The sequence below is a fragment of the Hippocampus guttulatus genome, chromosome 9 (genome assembly GCF_054856545.1).
Source record: "Hippocampus guttulatus isolate MCC_2025c chromosome 9, RoL_Hgut_1.0, whole genome shotgun sequence".
Lineage (NCBI taxonomy): Eukaryota > Metazoa > Chordata > Actinopteri > Syngnathiformes > Syngnathidae > Hippocampus > Hippocampus guttulatus.
Genome location: NC_141269.1, coordinates 7,336,465 through 7,352,917, shown reverse-complemented (window position 1 = coordinate 7,352,917; position 16,453 = coordinate 7,336,465). Strand labels below are relative to the sequence as shown.

At 40.6% G+C, this 16,453-nt stretch overlaps 2 protein-coding genes across 4 annotated transcripts in view; one reads left to right on the top strand and one right to left on the bottom strand.

Moving 5' to 3' along the window:
- The window catches only part of stx8 (syntaxin 8), a 27,103-nt gene extending 13,074 nt beyond the window's left edge, over window positions 1-14,029 (top strand). For both annotated transcript variants that reach the window (XM_086119209.1, XM_086119208.1), the window contains 2 exons: window positions 8,804-8,905; window positions 13,588-14,029. In XM_086119209.1, the coding sequence (XP_085975335.1) occupies window positions 8,804-8,905; window positions 13,588-13,652 (167 nt within the window). In that variant the 3' untranslated portion in view covers window positions 13,653-14,029. The remainder of the gene's footprint in view (window positions 1-8,803; window positions 8,906-13,587) is intronic.
- Window positions 14,030-16,453, bottom strand: part of ntn1a (netrin 1a) — a 44,485-nt gene continuing 42,061 nt past the window's right edge. For both annotated transcript variants that reach the window (XM_086119207.1, XM_086119206.1), the window contains one exon: window positions 14,030-16,453. In XM_086119207.1, the coding sequence (XP_085975333.1) occupies window positions 16,122-16,453 (332 nt within the window). In that variant the 3' untranslated portion in view covers window positions 14,030-16,121.

Below are 16,453 nucleotides of genomic sequence, written 5' to 3'. Positions count from 1 at the left end.
TTTCCTGATGTGGCTTACCAACAAAGTGGCTCGGTTCCAACAACCCTTTAACATCACACACTTGCACCTTCTTTGAAAAATGTGTCATTTAGTACCAGTGTGGTTAAAGTAATCGTAAAATTCCTGTAAATTGTAGACCTCATGAAGGTTGAATTCAAGGTAACTGGACCTTTTGGGACTGTGTGACCTGAATGACTTAACGATCTAAATGGATATCAGTTGTACTTTTTTTTTTTTTTAACGTCCTCATATATGTATATATTTTTTCGGTACGTTTGTCATCCCGTTGGCCATTGAGTTGATGCTGGGTCATGGTTTTGATTGGTCTTAATCTATCGGAAACAGATGTGTTTTTGCCATTGTGTTTTATTACCACTGGAGGTACGACTTCTATATATCTTTACTTTGATGAAAACTGAGACCAGTGAACTGAATCGTGACGGTACTTTGAAGAACCAGAAAGAAAGAAACACTTTCAGTTGAGTGGAACAATTAAGATCTTCTCATTTCATCAGTCTTTTATACTTTATACAGTTCATCCAAATAATGAATGTCCTGACTTCCAAGTAGCAGGCGTTACTCATTTACTTCTACAACTGTTAATTATACTTGAATTTAATGAAATGGAAGACTAAATTATGAATTTCAAACAAGTACAGCAGGATTGGCAACATGAATATGCCATCACTTTGAACCCAAATAAAATTTCATTCCAATTGGTAGTTTGGCTTCAAACTAATTGCAATACAAGGCTCTATGTCAATGCGAATAGTCTTCGTGTTTGATCCGCATCGGACATTTGCAAAAATCTGCTTTTACTTGAAGAAAATAATTATCTACATTTTCCCCTATTTTCTGACATGTTACAGACCAACATAGTCACTGAAACATACTGTAATTTTCGTGCATTTTCTGCAATGTCTATTTGACGCAATGTCCTGTCTTGAATACTAAAGTGATAGACATCTCACAAATGTTTTAAAAAATCTGATTAGTCAATCAAATGAGAAAAAAAATCAACCGATTAATTGATTATTAAAAAAAACAAAACACAGTTGTGGCTCTAAAATTGATCATACACATGATCGGTCTATGCTGATCACATTCATAGATGATCAGTGTCGGCAGTTTCAAACCCTGCTCGAAACATCCCTTCAATAAACCATATGATTAATAATAAAGGTGTGTTCCATCCTGTGGCGCTCATCTGCAAGGCAGAATCACATCCAGATGTCCGCCAACAGTTGTGTGGGTGAGGCAGTTTCCCTGCTGCTCTCTCCTTCATCCATCTTGTCCAGCCACCATACCGGGCACTCCCAAGCTTTTTCACAAACTATCAACTTGGCATTGAAAAAAAAAAGAAATGCCTAATTATAAAACAAATAGAGAAAAAGTGTGGGAGAATTCCACTGTTTCTTTCCTTCGCATCGCTATGCCTAAAGCCAAGAGGATTAAACAAGACCAGAGACAAACATAACGTGCGTTCCTTTGATGGGTTTCGCTCAAAGCACCATGTGTTGAAATAATCTGCTTTTTATTCCGTTTTAGTGGACAATAAGGAGCGTTGAAACTGGCTTTGTGGGTTTTACTGGAACGCTAATACCGTGACTGCAGATACTGCTGTGCCAGATATGCACTTATTGAATCATTTTCACACCCATATGATTATGTCTTGCCTGCATGCCTTCTATCGTTTTTTTATCGTTAACAGCTTAAATTTGACGTGCAGCTCCCGATATTTTTCCATAACAAGTTTCTTCATGTTTTACGGTATCATGTTTGACGAACTGTGACTGACTCTACTGAATCATTCAGATGGGACTATTCCATCTCTGTTATAAAATGTATTCTCATGAGAAATTGGGACATGAGCCAATAAGTTCTATTCCTCTGCTTATCTTCACTCGGGTCGCAGGTGCGCTGGAGCCTCCACGGCACGTTTTCCAGTAACTTTAGCGTAGCGTCGATGTGGGTTAGCTTTACGGTGTTCTCGTGAGAACAGGCTCATTTATGTGCTCCGTGCTCTGCTTTTTTTGTAACCCTAGTTCACCTCAGAAATACGTTCCATTGTCATATCAAAACCAGAACCTGACTCGAATCATTGACAAAAAGTAAAAAGGTCACTTTAACTTTGTGCACGCCGATTTTAGTTCAGCCTTCTCTGGTCGAATCATTTTGTCATATATTGAAAGCAGGGAATGTTTTTTAAATGAGATTTGGTAACTCGGTCGTACAGAAATTGAGTATAAAAAAATATTCCTGTGAAAGCAATATACAAGGGATGAGAACTTTTCCATTGACTCTTACTATCAGTGTGAAAATGACCGTGCGACTCAGCCAAATCCTGATGTCTTGAATCTGAGACCGCCAGAGAATCACTCCAGCAGGCTGAAGACTGTCACGCAAATGTGAAATGAATTCAGCCATCTCTAGGGGAGCTTTAGATCACTTTGCAGAGGGAAACAAGCCACAGGCGGCGACTTACTAAATGGGGTCAAAATGACACAGTTGGAACACGGGAAAGTCAACAGGTGTAACGCATTTGAGGAGGGAAAGCGACACTTATGAACATAAAAAAATAAAAGCTGACTCAATAATGTTGGTTCACTGCAATTATTAGAAGAAGATTTGTATATGTTTTCGCTTTTAAATATTTGTTACATTGTCTATAGTTTCAAGGGGATTGATTCTCTCTCAAAAACATTTGTGCTGGTTGCCATTAGAATTTATTGGGACTTTAACCTGCTAATGTCATGCACAAATATTTTCAGAGGTTCCTTGAGAAATATTTAAAACAAAATGTTGAATTCTCTTTTTGAATTTGGCCACAACACAGTCCTATTCACACATGAGATATGACACCGATATAGTGAGGCAATCCAAATGACCTTTAATGAGAAATTAAGTCCATTCAACTCGGTAGGGCATTTAACATTCAGTCAGTGTTAATGAAGTACACATTTTAATTTAATGCTATCCATCTCAAGTTTAGTCATTGCGTTGTTTTATTATGTATTGCACATCGACACCTCTGCACCTAGACATAACACACAGAGCCCATTGTCCCCGCATCTGAGCGATTTTTTTCTGAAGTGGGTACTTAGCCGATCCAAATCAGCAAGCCTTCAAAGCGACGCGTTTTCCCAGCTGATACCGCAGCGAGACTTTAATCACGCCACACACATGTAACAATGTGTAATGCTTTTAGGAACGTAAAAGTGGCTGACGCTTTCATTCGCGATCTGATAACGTTGCACGTGTCTAGTCTGATACGATGCTCAAACTCGGCACCGTCAAGTTTATTCCGTTCAGGTTGCTCGGTTTGACAGCAGATCTCGCGAGCCGCCCGGCAAATATAAATGCTTCCTTATAAACTTTATCACCAGTTGTCCATGTCCTGTTATAAAGAGGAAATCACTGGGTTGCGTTTTAAAATCAAGGTCCATTTGTTCTCCTGATTCAGTACACCGATGTGTCCTCTAGTGGGCACCAGAGGTCTGAACAAACACATCAATCTCGTTCCTTCTTTGGTTTTATGGCTTTCAGGTGTACTTAAAGTGGGGAAATCCGTCGCTGGATATGACCAAATTGAACCCAATTCTACAAGATTTTAGAAACTGGCTATTTTTTTTTGGTCTTTTGGGCTGTAGTATGTATTAAATACGTCATTGTTATAGCAACAGGAATTCTGAACATTCAGAGGGAGCCAGTAATTCCGTTTAAAGTACTACAGTACTTAAAAAAACAAAACAAAACCTCTCCATTAATCAACTGTTATCCCCCCCCCCCCCACACACACATCGTCCATGAAGGAAATTTAGTTCTACTTCCTAACCAGGATTTGTTTAATTGCAGTATTTCTCCCTTGGGTAGAGCGACGTATTTACAGAATTATAACTGTGGTTGTTGATGAATTGCTACGGTTTGGTAGCTCCCAGTGAAGTGTAGCGGTCTTATTACATCATATTTCGGCGATTTTCCTCGAGCCCTACACCTCTCCTAGTTGTCCACAAGCAAATGTACAAGGACTGTTTCCACTTGGGATGGGAAGTTGTTTCAGCCGTGCTGTTGGCTAAACATTTATTCTGGCCCTTCGCAGGTTGAGCGTAATTATCCACAAATACTCACTGAGATTTTCAGCAATTACACGCACCTCATGTGCCACCCTGGAATTTTAAGTGCTCCCTACTTGTTTCTTTATTAAACTCATAATCCAGTTCAAATGTGTGTCATGGGCAAGCATGCTGTAAAACCTGCTGTTTCTGGATCCCTGGCTCTGTGTATTCACTGGGTCAAAATAATATGCATGACTTAACATGCACTAGGTGGTGAGTGTTTTAATACCCAGAATATTCCTTTTGCTAATATTAAGTCCAGAGGTGGCATTTACTCATTGGCCTTCATCTGCTTACTACAGTTTGTATAGAAGCCCCTTCTCGTAGTTTGTTTGGCTTGAGGACTGAAGTCAAATCTTGATGTGGATCAAGCAACCGTTAATTTGGAATACGGTCACATCGCCAGTTCCATGACTGTGTGCGACCACGTATTTCTTTTTTCTATGACCAAACATAATCTCTGAAAGTCTGTTGGTGACTGAGATTGCTTTTTTTTTTTTTTTTTTTGAAAGTGAGCTAACCATTTTGCCATCATTGCTGGATGTTCAAACTGATAACAATCCTTCTGATTGATAAGATGATAACAAGTCCAAACAATTTTTTTTAAACTTCCTTCTCAATACATCACCTTCTCCTGGGTGTCGTCGCTAATGAAGTGTGCTGGTATTGATGAAGTGCAAAGGCAGCTGGCGTTGGTGCTAGTGCCAGTGACAGGGTGGTCCACCCCCTCCTGCTCCGCCACTGCCACCCTCATGCTTATCACGCTTACATTGTTTGGTGGCATCTGGCTACATGGGATGAAAGAAAAAAAAATGAAACCGGCAGATGATGGTCCTTGCCAAAACTTTAACGTAGTCACACTTTTTCTTTCATTCTTTGATATCAATGCAGATCACATGTTTGTCTGTCTGTAAAAACTCAGATCTACTTGATATATTTTACAATATTCATTCAATTGCTGCTAAATATTTATGAATTTCATTATAGCATATATAACGTGGCTTCACTATATGGGAAATGTATTCAATCAAAGGATTAAAAAATAAATAAAAAACATAATTTGCCTTTCACGTAATTTTTAGCCGTTATTACAATACATCAAATAATCCTTCTTTTTGAAGCATCAACCCAACAGTCAATGTATGGGAACCAACGTGAGCATTGTCAAGATTTCTTTGGGCTCTTCTTTGATGTGTCTTGCGAGCCAAAGAAAGGTTCAACTTTCACTAAGTCGTCCATCAACCGGCTGTTCGGTGTGGTGTCTGTCACGTGCATTGGCAGACCCCGGGGTGAACGTAGGTGAAACTCTTCACACACACACACACACACACAGACGGTTTCAGTTTCAAACAGCCTGCAACCAGGCGAAGGAAAGGCTATTCTACAGCGACATGTAAGTCAGTGCTGCCTATGTTGGCCTGTTTCTTTCAAGCAAAAGCTTTGATAGAGAACAGCGATAACTCCACCTTTGGGATGGTTTTGATGGAATAATATTAAAATGTTTTCTGAAGCGCTGAGATGCAGTACAGCTATGTCGACCGTCGATTGACCTTGCCATGAGTGTATTGCTTGGTGGCATGACTGTATTGCGTCCTAACACAAATAAACAAGACGTTCATCGTCACTCGGCGAAACTGCTCCCCCAGAGGAATAAATTCAGTGATGCATTCAAAGACCTCCCCAAGCCTGTTGGCTCTGGGAGGCTGTCAGTGTGGCAGGGGTTTGATTTCCAACAGTGAGACTAATCTCACCACATGTGTCCGACCAAGCTCTTCACAAGGCCAGATGTTGGAAGGGCTGATTTGTGTGCGCCTGTGACAACGTGAAACACAGCAGCCCATTTCACGCACGTGGTTAGAAAGACATAAAAGCTGCGGCGCTAGCTAAGAAGACGTACTACATGAGGCTGAATTTAATTACGGCACGCATGTATGCCATTTTTCCTTGCTTAGGCACTGATCAGTGTGAATGGATTTCATGGTTTCATCTGTTCTGGTCAAGGGTGGATACGCTGTCTCAGAAGGCTGTGACCGGGGTGGCAGAATTCTCGGTATTTGGGTCTGGAATTATTTTTTTACAGGGACTTTAATTGAAAAAAGAAAGAATTTCACTGTGTTAAAATTTCAGCCAAAAGTAGTGAAAGGGAAGTTTTCCGGACTGCTCGCAAGATTTAAATTCAGTCTTACTTCAATACTCTATCCCCCTCTCAAGTCATTGACCAAAGCCACACCCCTCGCTAATGTGTATTGTAAGCAAGCCAATGGGGCCACGGCCGCTAATTTGGTCGCATTATTTATTTGTGATGGTGTGTTCCTGCAGCACTAAATGTTATCGGTTTTGTTTTGTGTACAGAGTGATGGTTGGAAGCGGAGAGACTGAAATGAATCATTTTCTTTTGGTTGCATCATCTTCATTTGTTGCATCTGTTTGCTCATTCGTTTTCACAGACAATACAAATGGCAGTCCTCGGAAATACCATCCCATCCAAAAATATTGGAATAGACATTATTAAAGTGAATAACATATAATATTTGGTGGCATAACCCTGAATTGCAGTAACTGCAACAAACTTGTGACTCATTGACTTCACCAGATGATCGCATTCTTCATTTGAAATGCTTTTCCAGGCCTTTGCTATAGCCTCTTTCAGTTCTTGTTTGTTTGTGGAGCTTTTTCCTCTCAATCTCCTCTTTCGGAGGTAAAATGCATGTTCGATTGGGTTAAGGTCCAGTGATTGACTTGGCCAGTCTTAAGACCTTCCCTTTTTTTCTCCCTGACAAAGTCCTTTGTTGTGTTGGCAGTGTGTTTCACGTCACTCTGTTTTTGAAGCTTCTCCCGATTAGTTTGGATGCATTTTACTTTAAATGGTTTTGTGGACTTCAGAATTCATTCTGCAGCAACCATCACGAGTTACATCATCATTAAAGACGAGTGAAGGCTGTTCCAGAGGCAGCCATGCAAGGCCAAGCCATGACATTACCTCCGCCATGCTTCACAGATGAGCTTGGGGGTTTTGGATCATAAGCAGATCCTTTCTTTCTCCATATTTTGGCCTTTCCATCACTTTGGTAGAAGTTACTCTCAGTCTCATCCGTCCATAAAACTTTGCTCCAGAACTTTTGTGACTCATCTCTCTACTTACAATCTGGTCCAAAATTCAAAGCTGGAATTCTGAACATTTGTCTGATATTCATCGTTTGATGTGAAGCACAAACGGCTTCAATATAAAACAAAAACAAAGGAATGAACCCTGCCGTTCCAATACTTTTTAGAGGAGACTGTAGCTGCTCCTCGTGGTCTGACGTATACACTATTGAATGTGTGATAGTTTCACGCTTGCGAACGCTGGGTGTACTTAACATGCACACGCCGCGCTCCAACACGTTGTGGCTTTGGAGGTTTACCCAGTGCAATCGCATTTTAAATAAACAAACCTTGCGTGAAACCGGGCCCCTTTGTGGTCCGTCAGATCCAAGCCAGGGCAAATAGCTGTCACACATGGAAGCAAAGGTTACAATAAGAAATTCTATTTTTACAAACCTGACTTGCCAACAGTGCTGCACTGAAGGGATGTACTGTACTGGTTTTGTACTTAAAGGTTTTGTTCTGTCACTTCAGCATCTTGGCATGGTTGTGAATCCCCCCAGTAGATTGAAATGCCATTGCTAAGCCAAAATTAAAAAGCTGGCAAGCTAAAACTCTGATGACTAATTGCAATGGCACGCAGGGCAAATGTATCGGTGCCTACATGTGGCAAGCCGGCTTCTCCCTGAAATGGGCCGACACGACTTCATGGGATTGTTGTGTTATCCAGAGATCTCCAGAGACAAATGTCTTGTATTAACAACCGGATTCTGCCCTTATAAAAACTCTGTATTGAAACTTAAAATGAATCTATTAAAGCACAGGTGTCAAAGTCAAGGCCCGGGGGCCATATCTGGCCCGCCACATCATTTTATGTGGCCCGCGAAAGCAAATCAAGCATGTCAAGTTCCATGATGCTTGCTAAAGTCTGAACCAAAATTTCAAATTGTCACATGTAATCCACAATAACAGTCATTATTCTTGACTTTTGATTCTGACAAGTAGTTATTCATCAATTTGTTGTGCGCTGTGTATGTAAAATGTGGAGGGGATTTAACATTTATATGGTTTCCTAAAATTCATAAGGGCCCTCCAAGGGAAACCGTAACAACAATGTGGCCCGTGACAAACATGAGTTAAAGCTAGGAACACTGGGCAACAGCTAATTGTATTCAAAGCTGGCATTAGGAGTTCCGAGACTTATTCTTGAGGCTGATTAAAAAAAAAATAGAGAGAGAGAGAGAGATTTTATCCTTTTTTGTTTTTTGATGTTTCAGCATTTTTTTTAACCTGTTGCTGAACCTAATCCTTAATTCATAAATGTGACTCTATACATATATCACTGCGTGACATATTATTTTTATTACATTATTCTTTTTATGAAAAACTGATTTGTGAGAGAGAGAGAACTTTTGGAAAGGTTTACTTGAAAACAATCTCTCAAAATCTTTTGGACCAATGTATTTTTTTCAGTGTTTATTCTGCTAATGCCTTAAATTGCACCGTTAAGAAAATAAAACAATGTTGTTGTGAATTCAATAATACTTTTTTTTCGACGAATAGGCAAAATTGTCTTGACCAAATGCCCCTTTTTGTTTTTTTAGAAATCATCGATGACCTTTCGCATCTCGTGGATAAGACGGATGGCCGCATTCGCAATGAGACACGACGAGTGCAGCTGGTGGAGAAAAAGTCCGCCTCCTGTGGTGAGTTGCATTCTTCACTTTATGATGTAAAACTTGACAATTGGCTTCAAAACGTCTGATACATTAACGCCAAAGTCCATTTTAGAGCAATTGCTCAGTGTTAAAAATGTGACTATGTCATGGAAAAGTGCCGCGAATGTTTCCTTCAAATAGTCAGCAGAGGGCAACTGTGCTGATGATCACCTTCACTTGATTTATTTTTTTGCAGTAAGCGTCTTCATCACATTTATTGGTCTCAATCGTTATTTTCAAGCCAGGGGTCGATAAATCACCTCAAGAACATTCCAACATTTATCGGTCTCACTCATTCGTTTGAAGTCTTTGGTATGGTCAACTGTCGAGCAGAATACAGATGGAGCAATATATGAGAACACAAGATCCGACATGCAGTCCAGGTTTTTTGCAAAGGATAGCAAGTACTGTATTTTCTGTACTATAAGGCACTTTGGATTATAAGGCGCACCTTCAATGAATGGCCTATTTTAAAACTGTTTTCATAAATAGGGCGCACCGCATTATAAGGCATACAGAATAGAAGCTACAATAGTAGCTGCGATTGCACTTTGCATCCACTAGATGGAGCTATGCTAAAGGAATACAATACAATACAATACAATACAATACAATACAATACAATACAGGTTTATTTAGATAGAGCCTTCACAACCGCTGCAGCTGTAACAAAGCCATTAGAAGGGGTCACAAACACGTACATGAAACATATAACTACAAATTGGCTTACAAAACAATAAATGAAAGACAAAAGTTATGAAGACAATGGATTCAACAAAAAGGCACACAAATCTCATGGGCTCACATACACAAGGGGCAAAATATCCTTAGAAGTCTTGGTTGTCTCCTTCCTTCGTTTAGTCACTAGTTAACTATGCTTTTGGTATTATCTTCGTTTCATAATGGCTGTGCAGAGCTCACAGAGTAGTTTGTTTGAGTGTGTGTTGGCGAATGTACGTGTCAATTAGTGTCGGGTAGAACCCATTTAGGTTACAATTCGTTCACCACTAGATGGCATAGGAACACACTAACAGGCAAACGACTCAATGGGGAATATAAAGACACTGTGACACCATATATAAGGCGCATCGGATTATAGGTCACACTGTCGACTTATGAGAAAATTGAATGCTTTTAGGTGCGCCTTATAGTGCGGAAAATACGGGAACACATTCTAATGAGACACCTACTTCATGGGTCGAGGATTGGCATTTAACTGTGGCCCGATGTCTTCAATTTTGATTGGTTTTGATGAGTTAATTACTTCAATGTGTCACTCGTGCTCGTCATTACCCCAGATCCGCTTCGATTGTTGTTTAACGCTTTCAGCGGCCTTTCCAAAAAATGTTGGTCAACAGCTTCTCGGAGGGGGAATCACTGCAGCTGGCTCGAGCCAATCTGTGGAATGCGTGAGCTGACCTCCGTTTGCCTGTTGAACTCGGGCAGTATTGCTTAAGCAAATCGCGCTTTATTGTGGGATGAGAGCCTGTTAGCAGTCAAAGAGGCGAAACAGAAGCAGAGCAGACACTACGGAGGTCTCGCCCCTGAAATGCTTGACTCTGTTGGCCGTGTCCCCATGGTGCCCGAGTGTGAGCTTATTTGTCGATCCCAGAGCCGCCACTGCACCCCTCTCCTTCATCACTACATTCACCGCTGTTGTGTGTAATACATTTTAATACATCTACATCATTCCTTTTTCAGGGTGTGCCAATTCCCCAATGTACTTGAAGGCATGCAAAAGAGCGTCCTTGTGCATACTGTACATGCTTCCTCACTGTATATTGCTGTGCGTTTGGCCTCGATGCGAATGGAAAAAATTTCCCTTCCACTCCTCAACATCATTCTTTTTTTTTTCATTCTTTGTCTCTGCATTTGTTTGGCGCCTGTCTTTGTATGAAGCAGAGAAAGAGCTTTTGGGTGACTAGAATATAGATTTTTGGGGTATCAACAACTGTCTACAACTAATATCTTTAGAGCAGTGAAGTAGATGTCAACATTTTGAATTTCAATTTTTGTTATGAGTTGAGAACAATTTTCGGGAGTGGAGAGTGTTAATGGAAATTATTAATACTAAAAGAAACAACTGGCAGAATCTCAGTTATTAAATCTTATTTAATAAGTTAGCATTTTTAAACCCAAATAATATCTCGCACCTACTGAGATTTCTTGCCTTGTTCAACATTTAAAAATTGTTTCACAGAAGAAAGCCTATTTATCACCGAATGTAAAAAAACATCAGCAAACATTTTTGTCTCTTTTTTTTTTTCCCACCCCATGACTTATTGTTTGGACAGTTCATCCGAGTGAGAAAGGTTCTGCTAATTTTTTACTTCTGGCATGAAACAGCGCCGTGCAGATGCTAAGTGGTGCGTGCAGCCAGCTCTGTCACTGTCACTCCTAAAAATACAGATACTTAAAAAAAGAAGAAAAAAACCCCCAGATGGTATTAGAAACAAGTATCGGAGTACTTTTCGAGTACCGGTATTCTTTGAATCCCTTTTTGAATCCATTAGGCTATTGGAGCAACAAATCCTTTGGAAGGTGGTATGAGTTTCTGTGGAGCTTAAGACATCACTACCAGGCAACATCATTATCGCTTAAGCACTTCCCTTCTCTTCAGAGCTAATCCACATTTGGTAACGTACCATTTGTGATAGCCCAGTAATCCTGAACGCGACTTAAAGTCAACTTGTGCTCGTGGGACTGGAAGCAAACGACTGTATTGGTGAAATACTTGGCAAATAATCTATACTGACAATACCTTTAACTCATTCAGTACCAAGACAAGTACTAGACCAAGTCTGAAAAGACGTTTAAAAACGTCTTTGGGAGTGAATGAGTTAAGAGTCATTTAAGTAAATTAGCTCAAGACTTGTTTGATTTGGTGTTTGATGTCTTTATGTACTTACTACTGTCGGAAACTTGAAACAAATGTAGTGTCTGTAAAAGCTGCCATTTTTTTTCCAGTTTCCTCAACTCTGTTTTTTACCGGCCCCAAAGTAGAATGAGGGGACAAAATCAACCGGGAATTTTCTGCCTTGGTAGCATCAGAACCATAACAGATGAGGGAAGTCCCTGTATAAGGGTGTTCTGCAATGTCATGGCGGTGGTCTGAAGTGTAATTTATCCCCACATTATCTTGATGTTATCGGTTTCATTTGTTTCATCCAGAAACCGTTAAGAAAGCTGCCGATGTGCTGGTGTGTCAGGATAACTTTATTTCCATAAAATGTGCCCCTTTTCTTTTGGGGTCATCGGATCCTTTTTGTGGTCCGAAGAGGTCTTTGAACCACAAGCGGAGGGCATAGAGTGACTAGTGTGGGCGGTTGAGGGTTTGCCTGCGCCTGTCCGGCACTCACACCAATTATTTGTTGCTTCTCCGCGATTCGTCTTATTGATGTGTCTGAAAATTGCTAAAATGGGCCTCTGGACCTCTTGGGTGGTCGATCCATCCACAGACACAGAGCGTCTCCTTCAGGCATCACTGTCGCGGAAGACTCGGAATCTACTTGGCGAGCACATTTTTAGTCTCCAGAGAGGCTTGTTTAGTCGGAGATGGGCAATAATGGTCGAAGGAGACGAGGAGGAGGGTCACTGTGTGTGTGTGTGTGTGTGTGTGTGTGTGTGTGTGTGTGTGTGATGTGGCTCAAAGTCTGGCTTGTATTACAGTGTGAGAATCGTGGAAATGCAACACATGCCTATGGTACACACCTCAGCCATCATAATTCTTTTGTCGTCACTGGGATTGCCGACAGATGTTGGATCAATCATTGTTAATGTATGTATAGAAAAGTGAAGTTATAATATATACAAGTATGCGCCGTGCTTGGCCATTATGATCAAAAACAAACTGGATTCTCGACTTTTTTTTTTTTTTTTTTTTTTGGGAAAGCTGCCAAATCAAGCAATGATACATTTAATCAGACCACCGCGAGGACCACAAGCGCAGTTTTCTCCAAGAATGCCTTCAAACCAACTCACCCTGTATTTCCCCCTTTGGGGAAAGACGACTAATTAGGCTGCCGGGTGGGAACGAAGGCACGGCAGGCCAAAGAATGAGAGAAATGTAAACTTAAAGTGAAAGGCCCGGGCAAAATACCAGCCGCATGCTTTAATAACAGCGGACGTCTCGAGTCCGTAACGGGACTCTCGACAGCGTTTCGGCCCAGCCCAAGACGCAGTTGTTTGGAATCTTCACTCAGGCCATTCTAATGGGAAAATAATAAAGGGGAGGCATCTGGTTAATGCTCGTGTCCTTGGAGGAGGTTTTATGAATCACAACAGTTACTTGGATAACGTCTCACGTCAACACATGACTTGAATTGAATGGATTACTCACAGACCACTTGGGGTTTCTCGGGAGGGTGGGGGGGGGGGGGGCACGCAGACCCTAAAATTAATGTATACTAATGGTGGTGGTGGTGGGGGGGGGGGATTGTTTAAATACAGACTTACAGTATGTCAGACGCCTGCCCTTTTCCTCCCCCGCAATTCCAACTGTGGTGTATTTTAATTATTGATAAAGTTATTACCGTCATCTGACTTGTGACTTTACGGCACACCTGTTGGGTAATTTTCTGAAGTTGTGCACATTTATTCCATCAACCTTTAAAATGTGTCTTCTGATTTAATTCCCTCTTTTTTTCTTGTTTTTTCTTCCCCCTCCTCAGGGATGCTGGTGGTGATTGTGTTGCTTCTCATTGCGATTGTCGTGGTGGCTGCGTGGCCGCTGTAGCCAGCGTGGATGGCGACATGCTTGGATGACTTGTGGATGAGGGAATGGTAGGATGCAAACGCAGATGAAGACGTTCTCTTCGAGGTTGATTTTATTTAGAATCCTTAACCTCAATTATGTGCGTCACGAATAAATCCAAGTTTCCCTTTTTTTTTTTTCCCTCAACAATGTTGTCACTTCATGGAGATCCCATACAAAGCTATTCAGGTCATGTATTTTTTTTTTAATGACATTTACACTTCACAACGCCACTTTTCCTAGCTGATTGTATTTTAATTCAAGATTTTGTGTTTGCCTAGTGTATCTTAATGGACTATTGTTTGATTTATCCGAAGAAGCGCATATAAATCTATAATTAAAGACACCGAAAGGCCACATTTTTTCAGTGTAACAAGAGTTTATTTGAAAATCTGCCTTTCTACCAGGTTGGTATATTCAGTAGTTATAATTTTCCTTCTTGAATTAATGGCAACAGTCTCACCAATGACGACACATTTAAGAAAAAAAAAGTGGGGAAAAAAAGAAATCCACAATGGCTTGTGTAATTAAATATATTCATATATTTATATATAATAACCATAATATATTAGTACACATTGTAAAAACAACATTGCAAAAAAAAAAGAAAAAAGGGGCTTTAAATGTGACAACTAAACAACATTTACAATTCGTAGTATGAACACAAAGCAACACTTTTGATGGCAAGCTCTCTGGGTGGTATGAAAATGTGGAAGGTTACATGGTGGACCAACGCTGTCGTTTGACACGATGTTGCAAGAGAAACCATGAAAGAAACATGTTCATGTATTGTGTTTGCAGCAGTTGGTTAAAAAAAAAAAGTAGAGTAATGAATCATTGCACGGAGGAAAATGGCTCATGATCAAACACTACACCTAAAATACTGAGTCATACTTGGACTAGAAAAGTTGTTCTACTCTTTTTTAATCATATATCAGAGCCCCTGTGTTTAGTTTGAGAGATTTGATGTAAGATTTGGATCATATTACTGGCATTCGGAGAAAGGGGACCTGAATCGTATCATGTAGTTTACAGTAAAGCTTTTCTTTACGAAACGTACTCATGTACAATCTGGTAAATATTTGTTTGTGGTGGCTAAATCCAATTTCTAATGCAATCAAATAAATGTTCAAAGAGCAACATAATGCCGCATGGCACCCGTTGCCAGGTTGCAGCATGCGTTGCGAACGAAGGTGAGGCATGGTGTGTTTTCACAGGAATGAGAGCATTTGTAGATGCTGAATGAAGAAAATCCAAATCAGTGTTGATTTTTGATCATTTAATGAGTAGTTAGTCAAAGAATAGCAGGTTACTTTACTGATTTGTTTCCTTTGTTTTCTTGGATGAAATCTACAGAATTTTTGCAATAAACAAAAATAAGTTTTTTTCCCTGTAATTTCTCTTTCTTATTTTTTCCATTTTTTTACATTGATTAAACTGAATTAAATACATACCTATCTGCACGTTGAAAGTCTACCTAGCTATTTAGGTCGTGATCAGTCACTACCTCTAGAGTTCTTAAGTCAAGTGAAAGAATATTGCTTTCCTTTGCCTTATATAATGACATATACATTTTTTTTGTACATATAGTGGTGTAAACCAATATATTTTTGTCAAGAAACATCACAAAATCCTGGATATCAAGTGTGACATTAATATATACCTTTTACCCTCGGGGTGTCCGAATCCGGTCCTCGAGAGCCGAATCGGGTGTGTTGGCGGTCGGAAACATCGAAAAGATGCAGGACGGCCCTTTTCGTCTACGTTCCACAAGAGCCTAATTGAACTTTGACCCGCTTTCATAAACGGTGACAGAACTTGTAACATGGTTCCGAATCAGTCTCTCGGCCTGGTCTTGGGAAGTCTGGATCCTAAAACGATGTAACGGAATCAAGGCAATGCATTTCATTGTAACGTAAAGCACAACCAGGTTAAGTGTTCAACATTTGAATCCCCAAATCGTTTGTGTTGACCTGAAACCTTTTGCATTTGCATTTCACCATGAAATAAGTTGTCCTGTCGGCCAACCATCCAAAAACAAAACCATGCAGAGGAGAATCTTCCCTGGTGATTAGTGGCTTTTTGAACAAGCCAATAGGATAGAAACACAAAAAAAGATATACTGACTGTAAAACCAACAAGTAGCCATGTACAGTATATATTGGTGACATACTGGTATTAGGTGCAAAACGGGCAATTCCGCAAGAGATGGGTGTCAAAGTTAAAGAAAGGGTCAAACCAAATCTGCGAGGTGAGCTCCTTCAACCAAAGTTCACTAGAGAATTCCTAAATGATTCTTTTCATGCTACTTAACGAAAAACCAAAAAGCAGCAACGTCAACAGTCTCTTTCGACGGTAGTCTTCTGTCTGTCTCTGTTTCATTCATAAAAAAAAAAAAAACAATTTTAAGCTTTCCTCTGGAATCCCACTCCCACTGCGTCTTTTCCCCATCTATGGCTTCTTGCACTTTCCTTTCTTCTCACGCTGTTGGAACTTCCGCAGCCTGCGCGCCCACGTGTCCCTCCATTGGATTACCAGGCTTCCTTTGTCCGCTACCACGCCGCCGCTCTGACCAGGGGAGTCCTCGTCGTTGCCCAACAGCAGGTACTTCTTGCCGGGCTTGATCTTGGGACACTTGCAGGCCACGTCTTTGGCGCGGACCCACAGGAACTGGTCCCCCCGGCGGATGCGGCTCTCGCCTTGCTTGTAGACAGAAATGACGTTGACGGTGAACTTCCACCACTCGCCGGCCTTGTCCGCCTTCAGAATGTGCACCTGGACAG